General features: G+C 39.1%; 1 protein-coding gene across 4 annotated transcripts in view; it reads left to right on the forward strand.

Annotated features, from left to right (window-relative positions):
• The first annotated feature begins 6,144 nt into the window (after nucleotides 1–6,144).
• Nucleotides 6,145–10,174, forward strand: part of LOC136779147 (synaptotagmin-10-like) — a 28,981-nt gene continuing 24,951 nt past the window's right edge. For 2 of the 4 annotated variants that reach the window (XR_010823528.1, XM_066736545.1), the window contains exon 1: nucleotides 6,146–6,382. Coding sequence is in view for 3 of the 4 variants with exons in the window: in XM_066736545.1 (XP_066592642.1) it covers nucleotides 6,289–6,382 (94 nt within the window). In the remaining variant the exon portion in view is untranslated. Of the gene's footprint in view, nucleotides 6,383–9,884; nucleotides 9,951–10,019; nucleotides 10,168–10,174 lie in introns of those variants that run through there. The other 2 variants (XM_066736547.1, XM_066736546.1) reach the window with 2 other exon arrangements.

Consider the following 10,174-nt stretch of genomic DNA (forward strand, 5'->3'; position numbering starts at 1 on the left):
TGGCGAAGCGTGGAGGGAGGGAGGGGGGGGGGGGTCCTGTAGGAATAAGAAGAATTCAATGTTGGGGAAATTGCGCGCGCACGAATACGCTTACGGTGGACGCACGTGTATGGTCCGTGCCTGTAAGAAAATGTATTCTTTAGCCTTCCGTTGAGTCAAGAAATCGATCGCCATAATCCCTCTGCGCGTAAATTTACACGCACGGGTAAACTCTTGTGGTGAAAACGCGCGCGAAAATGTCTGTGTGTATGTATATATCGGGTTTAACTTGGTGTGCGAACGATAGCGAATACACTGTGCTTGTAAATATTCGTGGTGCTTTAAAATATGCGTATAATCGTGTGTGTGGAGGCTCGCATAAATTTTCACCTATTGAATTGTGCCAGTGTACAACTCACCGATGCTAATGCGTGTAATCGTGTGTGAGGTACGAACACGAATAAACTCGTGTGAAGTGTGCGTGGCGATGGTATAGTCGCATGTATGTGCGTATTGGTTTACATGGATTGGAGTGAGGCTGGAAGTGCGTGTGGGTGGTGGGAGAGCCCGCGCTCGCACCCCTATAGTCGAGTAAAATCGAACCGTTCACAGTCGACCGGGATACCCTAAAAAGTGGACGGAATTCGAAAAATATATGTACCTGAGTAAGATTGAGATCCGAGTAGGTCTAAAGTATGAAGTTTCTAGAAGAAAGGTAGGTAATATATAAAATCAATAAAAAGAGAGAATGGTAGAATTTCAAATCAAAATAATCTTTATCAAAATCTATAAAAACTAATTTGTCATTTATTAGATGTTCGTACAATTTTTATCATTTTTCAAAAAATACTCAAAGAGCAATGAATAAATGCCTTTCAGAGGCTAGGATGAACGGATTTCGTGAGTTTAGTTCTTAAAAGGAAACTCAAAGCAGAAATGGATTAACTGGAATAGTTGAAATACCACGAGGAGTTCGGGTAGTCCCGGTAGAAAGCTCGAAGAGTCGAACCTACCCTGCGATAGTTTTCTTCAAACTATCTTAACCAGCAAGGTTAAATTGTAAAGCTTGGAGTACTCGGTGAGGAAGACACATTTGTGAAGAGTCACCAACGCGCACTGTACATGCAAGAAGCAGAAAGCCCTTGAAAAAAAGTCAACAAGAGTAAGAGAGAAGGAAATCCAGCGAGCGAGGCTTTACTTTACACAGTTTGGTGGGATATGCGGGTTTTATACTTACAACTAGGCGTAATAGCCTGTAAGCTCAATAGAGAAAACATTCTAAAACCATGAGGATTTATCCATGCAAATTGCGAGATCCAGCAGGAGGCTGCTTCGCTGATAAATACTTATAACGGGCGGTACGCTACTTCCTAGCGAGCTATAGGTACTAGGTAGTTGCTGTGCAAGTCACCTAGCGGTAACACTGGGAGTCAGCGCAGGAGACCGAAAGAGAGAGATAAAAAGAGAGTGAGATGTCCTTATAGTGACCCAGAACGCTGTACATGCCCCTATTTTCAACTTCCTTCAGTCTCCAATAATACAAAATTACCTCAATTAAGATAAATTTTAGTGTTGAAGCTTTTTTAGAATTCCTGATTTCAAAAATAAAATCATTTTTTGTATTCAAAATAGTTCATCCAATATGGCGAACGTAAATTTGACGAGTACTTCACAAGAGGGATAATATTTGACAATTTAAGTCTAATATTAAATTCTATTTTGAAAACTGTAAAATAGATTACACTGTATAAAGCGAGATTTTAAACTACATCAAAGTTAAAGAATGTAAAAACGATCTTGAAAACTGCTGCAGGAATATCTGGGAAACATAGGTTTCACCTTATAGTGCAACTTTGTATAAAGTGTTTTTTGCGAATATTCTAAAGCTATTTTTAATTTTTACGATTAAAAAACATGAATGGTCTCAAAAGGGCGTAATAAGTACCTCGCTTTATGCAATATGCAGTGTAAACTGTAATTTCGATTGTTTTCTAACCTCTTCTTTTACTAGGGCAGCTCTTTCGAAACATTTCCGATCTGTAATTATTTTTTGTGGTAATTTGCTGTTAAATCTGAAGGGTAGTAACGAATAGTAAGAGTTATATAGCAGTTCGCTTCATATATAATTCTGAAAGCAAAGACAGCACGATTATTCAAATTTCCAACAATACTAGAGAGAACTTTCAGTTGAAATCTGGTACATTACATATAATCATTTTCAGATTTTCAATAACAACTGTAACAACACACTTAGCTTTTCTGTGTTCTTAATCTATAATTATCTTTAATAAAATTAAAGATAATTATTTACGGTTTAATCGACGATATTTTAAAAAAGTAGTATGAAAGTAAATTTGTATGAAGTAATTCCAAAAAATGACGAAATTTAATTATTAAATTGTTACAAAAATCTCTTCGATAACTGGACATATATACTTAAGATATTTGCAACTTATACTTCCAGCTTATAGATATATTATATGTAGAAATATTTTCTAATAACAATTACTTTAAATTATATTTTTCGTAATTTTGGTCACTTTTGAAGTAACTTGGCTCATACTGTGCACTCGAGGAAACAACTATGACCTTGAATAAAATTATGAAATTATGCATTATATTTTAATAAAATAACAATTACTCCTTATCCAAAAGTAGAATAATAAGAATTTAAGAAAAGAATCAATTTCAATTTTGGTTGCACTTTCAAACCAATATCAAAGCATATTAATATAAGAAAAAGAAACGATGAAGAGCGATGCTTAGGATTTAAAATAAGTTTCGACTGGAATTCCTAACTAATACATTTGATTCGTATTAATAACGAAGACTGCTGTCCCTATTTGCATTTAATTATATCCATTATTTTACATAATCTATTTCAATAAGATATCGAGTAAATTCTACCTTGAATTTATATAACCCATCATTAATTTTAAACGAACCTCGATGCTTATAGAATATTACTAATAATGGGATATAGATGAATGAGAGTAAAAAAAGCATCACGGAGAGAAAAATTAAACTGTCCAACTTTATTCATTCTAACATCGTTTTTTTTTTTGAGCAAATAGCACGTATGCTTTTCTTATTCCAGAAGGTATCCCGCAATCGATCTTTCAGTCTCCGAGCACTTTCGAGAGTCCAGATGCAATAGTCTCGATTGCAATGCTCGATGAAATAATGCAGTGGAAAGTGCGGGGGGACAGTGTTTGATTTCTTAACAGTGCAATTTCCGGCCCGATCAATGTCGCGAAAAAGAACTAAACGATACTGAGTACATTGCGGAGCTTTTATGAAATAGGTGAAGGTCGAGCTATGGTTCCGCCTGGACAAATCTGAAATACCATTGAATCGCAGCACGCGCGCCGTTCTTGTTTTACAAGTCAAATATGTGGTTAATTAATTTTTGCTATCGATTGTTTACGGCTAGAAATTGTTTACCAAACTGATAGGTATAGGACTATTCCTTTATCGACGTAACGGGAGCAGTGGTACTGTTTTACTGAAATAAATGAAGGTTGGTTGTAATGGTTGTTGGTTTATATATAGCATATCCCAGACGAGATTAATAGTGAAAGTTTCTCATCTCAGAAACTTCGCTTCGGAGCTTTCCGAAACTCTAAGCGTTACTGCGCCGTTCGCGGCATCCACCTCGATTTCTCTATTTGATTTCTCTGTATTAGAATATTCTGTGCATTTAGAAAATGGTAAGAACCGATGTATAAATTTATTTGAGTTATCGTAAAATTGAGAGTGAGAATGAAACAACATGAGAAATGATTCAATAGTAGTTGGAGCATGCTGCACTCTTCAAACTTCGCGAACGCTTGTGAATCGCAATGGAACACGACACTCGGTAAATCGAAAGTATATTTCATGGTGTAGGTAAGGCGATCTGGATGGAATGCGCGATTAACTTAGGAAAAAATGTTGAAACGAGAAAGAAAGGTATAATATATAGTACATTTATTACTGATTTACAATAATCAACACATGAGATTTCAATAAAAGCTGAAAGGAGATATGTTTACCTTAGAGAATTGCATAAATTTAAGTGAACTAATTCGTTTAACTACTTTTCCCATTGAATTCATTCTGGAATACTTTTTCTTTCATTGCTGCATTTGGATGGTTGACTTTCACCATTTGATCTGTTGGTAAGTTAATTACAATCGACTAGTGATAATCAGGTATTTATTTTCCGCTTATCAGCATGGAAGATAAAAAATGGTTTGTATCGAATCTCGAGCAAAATATTATTTTTAAAAAGGCTGACTGCTGGCTGGTATTAATTAAGATGGCTAGGTAGCATTAAGGGAATGAAAGGCAATTGGTGCATAAAAAGGCGAGATGTAGCGATCGCTGCATACCGAGTACGCGTAGTATTGCACGCGACTTTCAAGGACACGCATACGGGAACAAAGAAACCAAGTGTAGGATCAACCAGATGCAGCCTCGAAAATATCGAAGAAGCAGTAGAAACTTTTGCGAAGAGCCACAAATATTACAGGAGTTTTTCCCCCATCCCCAAAAATATTACAACCAAAGTCCAATAAAATACCGCAGTTTCTCCTTAAAATTCTGAAGAAAGAAACAATGCTCTATACTTTTTTCAGCTGAAACTATGCTTTTGATTGAAAGAAATTTGTTTTTACATTAAAAGATTCTCGAGATATCGAAAACTACTGTATTATGCAGTTATAAAAAGATGAAAACTTTCCTGAATATTTTCAGTTTATTCTTATACAAATATAAAAGAATAGGTAAGATTGATTAAGGGGAGGGGAGGGAAAAAATAATAGCCTGCAGGATTAACGTAGCTTGCATGGAGAAAAAGTTTCTTGAAAGCACAATGGACATCCTTCATAACGCAAAAGATACTCATTTGGCTTACAGGGACTTTTATCTCCGATGATTACGAAGTAATCAAGCTTCCGATGCATTTCAGAAGAGAGAGTGAGTCCTTTGGGAAACTATGGAATTTTTTCCAATTACAAAGTGATTATATAGCTATACATTAGGAGTAGAAGAATAAACGTTGCAGGGGCGTTTAAAAGATTTAGCGATCGAACCTGGTGGAATAAAGCGAGAAGAAGAAGAATACGAAGATTGATCAAGCTCGCACGCTCTAATGACCTTCACCCAGACCTACAATTATACATTTGAGCGTTGGCAAAGTGCTGGAGAGAAATCTTTAATGATACTTGTGGCTGGTGATATACCATAAGCATATACATATAATATCGCACAGCTATCTCAACAGGCATCAGTCTCCATCGTTCCTCAAAGCGACCGAACGAAACTCCGTCAACGCCGGAAGATAAAGGAAAAATAACCTGCGAGAAGCGATAAGCAAGAACAAAAGGGAATTGAATTCAATAGGAAATGCAAAGCCTTTCTATATATATATATATATGCTATAGACACCTATATACGTCCCATAGTTTCTCATGGAGATCTTTCTCTATCGGATCGAGCTTCACGATAGTCCTTGAACAGGTGGATCGAACTACACCGGAAAGCTAGTTCGATTAACGAATTCCTGCTGGAGATAAAGGAGCTTCGGAGCTTTTATGAGGAAAAGTAGAAAATTTCTTGGACTCGGAAAGAGAGCTGGAAAGAAGTCTCGAAGCGGAGTGTGTACAATGATAAAAAGAGCTTCGAAGGTTCGCAGAATCGATAATTTAAAGCTCGCTATTAGCCAGAAGCTAAATGCGAAGATCTTGCACGAGGAAGAAACCGAAAGTTTCGGAGCGAGGAGGTGCGGTGCTGCCGATGATGAATTGGAGGGAGGCAGCTAGCGGTACTCTCGGTATAGCAGTAGGAGTATCCAGAGCAGAAGAGACCTTCACCGAGACCTAGTTGCTCGACATTGCCCCTGCGCGCGCTATATACACTTGTCGCACGTCAGCCCTCCGAGATGTTCAGTGGTATTGGGTCGGTTGGTAGCAGCATCGCATCATCGGCGCAAATACGTACAGCTACCACCACTACGACAGGTGAGCGTCCCTACAGCACATCCACCAGTTGGTAAGCAGCAACAACGCGCGGTATCCTGCGTTCACCCTGGCCCACGGGGCGGCACGGGGTTCGCCTTGATCCTCTTTCTCTGTCATGCACGTGCCGCAAAGTTCCAATTCTGACGCAGACGCGGACGCAGACGCACTGGAAGCCCGGCCGCGGACGTGCGTCCGGAAGCCAAAGCTTTTAGCCGCGCGGCAGACAACGCGGCACGAGCGAGAGACGCTGGCTAATCGCCGCGGAGCTACGGATCGAACATCACCCTGTTGAACAGGTGGTCGAAGCATGGGGGTCGTCAAAACTGCCTCCGAAAGTATATTGGAAGACTCTGTTGTTCCGAGCGAAGAGGCCAATCATTCCTTGCAAATTGTTCACGTCGGTGAGTACGCTTTTGACAAAATGTTGTTTATGCTTTTGGAGAATTTACATATTTTCCATGGTTGTTTGCACAGGAAGTTTAGTCTCGTTGATTACCACACGTGTCCTTTATCTTTTGCTGCTTAAACCTTCATTTTCGTAGTTAATTTCGCAGGACTATTAGAGATACGTGGCGTGTAACGATCTATGTCATTCGAAACGGAATATTTCCAGCATGCGTCAGGTTTTCAAACTGATTTCAAGTACTCATCGATGTTACGCTGCAATATTCCGTTAGACTACTATTATTCAAGATTTTGTGCATTTTCTAACGCGAGTTTGGTCACGGTGAAATTACGCGAAGGTATAGTTTTCTCTTTGTTTGGTGAATCGACAGGAAGTCACAGAGTTGCATGTTTAGTTATATTTCATCTCACGGACATTGGGATACAAGTTTCTTTCCAGCCGAGAGTCCCTCGTTTGCCTTCGTGCCAAACTTGGATGATTCGGTTTTCTGGCATTGTTTCGCGCTCGTTTTCACGGTCGCGCGCCAGACGAGGGCGGAAATTCGATTTGGCGGCGAGTTTAAAGGCGATGGAACGAGCTAGGCGCACACAGCTAACAGGTGTCTGGGTAAGGTACGTAGATAGTGTATATAAGTTAGCGCAGAGCCGGGTCGATTCTGTTCCGAGTTGGTTGATCGCGTCACATCGCGTCGCGTCGGTTAAAATCGTGTTGTAGAGCCCTTCCCACGATAGTCTTTCTGCTCGACGGGAGAATCAGCTTTGCCATAGATATATCAAGGTCACCTTCGCTTTCTAGCCAATCAATGTTGCTCTCGGTCACGGGCAAATAATTAAAGCAATTCCCTGCACCCCGTTGCTCGACCGAATTTTCGCGTCGCTTTGTCCCCTTTTCGCCCAGGTCCACCTCGGCCATCGTAATAATCCACGGAGGCTGCTTACTTTATTGGCTTTTCCTTTCGTCCTCCGAGTTTTTCCAGGACCAAGCCTGGCCCGGGCCAGCGAGTAGACGCGCGCCAAACAGGATAAATCCATTTAGCCGCGTATATAAGCTTCTCGGTGCGGATGTTTGCTTAGGGAAATGCGTGACCAGCTCGACCTCAACCAGTTTATACTCTTTCCAATCTCTTGTATAGCTATATAATCCTCTCTTGATTTTTCTTTTTCTTTCTTTTCCGATGCGAAAACCAAATAAAAACACGGGGAAAAAAAGGCCGTGAAACGGAAGAGATTGACGGGAAATGCGCGCAGGGAGACTTTCATTTACGCTATGCCAGCTAATTTGCATTGAACGAGGTAACACTATCTGTCTTTCGCAGCTGGGATTCCTATAGAAAAATAAATAAACGGGAAAGATGTACGTTCTGAATAAAAGAACACGGCCTGTGCCTGCCTACGTCACGTTAAAGACGCGGAACAATGTGGAATTCTCGTCCTTGACCCTCATAAGAGTGCGCTCGACGCTCACGGCTCAATAGAAAACCCATGGAACGTTTAAATCCAAATTTTAGGCATGCGCCTTGCCACAATCGCATCAGCGAATTATCGCTCTCTCCGACTCTTTTTATCTGGAATTTTTTTCTTTTTAAAACTCTTCTCTTTTTAGTCGTTAATAATGCCGTGAAATTGATACCTGTGACAAACGCTTTACTAGAACGTTAAACGTATACTATAACTCTGTATCTGCGTTAAATATACATAGGAGAATTAAGTTTTAGCGATAAAAAGCTTCTTTATTCTTTTAAGTTTTGATTGTACGAGCAGCTGTTTTTTGATGTGGCAAATTTACGAGAGATATATATGCATATATTTATCTTGTTTTTCCTTATTGTATGGATTTAAAAATGTCTAGTTTTTCGAGTGTACCGTGATCATCCAACTACGATCAGAGTGGGTTACAAAAATTTACTGAATTTCTTTCCAGATGGAACTGTAATAAATTTATTGACTGTAGTTTAATTATTCATGTTTAACTTGATATTAAAAGTCGCTTTATGATAAAGCGCTTGGTCTCTTGGGGAATGAAGGAATCTGGTGAAAAGTGGTTTCATTGTCGTCAAGCACCTGATCCCGAGAGAAAAGACGTTTCATTGATCGACTTCTATACCTGGAAGGGATAACTTTATTCTCCAATGTTCGAAAGATCAAGAAAAGCAATTTATCAATTGGACGAACCTGTTACATTAATGATGTTTTTTTAATCGCTTTAAATTGACAGGGACAGTAAGAAGTAATGGATTTGTTTTCATCCGTAATTACAAAAGCCTTGCGTGTAGACGTATTTTCTCATGTTATGTTGAATAACCAACAAGATTTGAAACAATTGTAAGTAACACGGCGAAGGTTGACGGTTGAGAATTTTATTGTGATAATTAAAAGTGTGCGGAGTCAAGAATTTCATTCCAAGTGACTCTGCATGCATTTTTGATAGGCGTTATTATTTATTTAAGGCAAAACAAAGTTATAGCTCGACTCTATCAAGGTTCACCTATCCCGTAGAAACTGTATAACCGCGCACACACACGCACACAGACAGAGAGACTGCAAAATTCATTCAAGGGCCACAAGTGCTTTCAGCTTCGATCGGCTTATTTTTTTTAAAGGCACTAGAGCGCATGATCAAATGACGCACGCCATAATCCTCGCAAAATTTCGTATAAACGATTCTTTCCAAATTTTTCTATGCATTCGAACAATAGTTCTATCGTCGTAGATATAGAATGAAATTCGTTAATAAATATTTCATTAAAAATGCAAATAATAAAATTGCTCTTTGCCAATATATCAAAAAGCAGGTTTGATCATATTAATATCTATACAGAAAAACGCGAAATGAATCCTGCAGTTTATAGATATATATAGACGACTGAGTTTAAACCTATTGGAAATAAGCAAATTACAAATTTCCTTTATCCGCTAATGGAAAGTGAATAAAAATTCTGTTTTTCTGATCTCGATTTAAACTGTAATGCCATAAACGGTGCTCAGACAAGTAAACATTGAAAGAGTTTTCCTTGTCAAGTTTTTCTATACCTCTTACCCCAGTGCACTTTCAGTGCGACGATTAGTATGTAACAGCAGTGAATTGCCCTGCAGACTTGTCGTTACGTAGCGAGGTACAACTCGACGTGCATTGGAAATGAAAATTTCGAATGATTACAGAGGACTCACGAGGTACTACTTTGAACTTGAGAACATTACCCATTATATTAGCTCTGCGTGAAAGATAACATATATAGAGCATATAAAAGGTCATATTTTCCAAAGCAATAAATTGGATTAATGGCACTCTGATACTCGGAAAGAGTCATGTATATTTCCGAATGGAGAAAAGAAAAAGGAATAAAGCAAAGGGGGGAAGAGGAAGAAAAAAGAACAGCGCTATACATTACATACACTCTTATCTCTCAACAAGAGGAATATTCCTTTCAAATATTTTCCACTTACTTTGTACATAAAAATTTCATCAGGATGAGAGGATTTGTTTGCGAGTTGAATTTACGTTACGAGTGTTTTGGCGAACGTTTATAATCCAGAGTTGGCAATAAGAGATGTAGGAGGGGATAGGTATGTAAACGTAAATGAAATCCACGTCTATAAAGTGCGCTGAAAGGATTTATTGGTCATAGTTTTCAGTCTGGAGCGACATTGAGCTGCAAGACTCCCTTGGATGTTCAGCGTCGATGCTGCTGGACTTGCCAGGCACGCTTGCAGCCTTCATGCATGGATTACTCGGGTCAAGCTCGTGCATTTCCTTCAGCTCCTCGCCGTCCTTCCTCCCCAGGTAATCT

Source organism: Prorops nasuta, unplaced genomic scaffold (assembly GCF_024137725.1).
Source record: "Prorops nasuta isolate Cenicafe-Biocafe unplaced genomic scaffold, Cenicafe_Pnas_1.2 PNAS00015, whole genome shotgun sequence".
Taxonomy (NCBI): domain Eukaryota; kingdom Metazoa; phylum Arthropoda; class Insecta; order Hymenoptera; family Bethylidae; genus Prorops; species Prorops nasuta.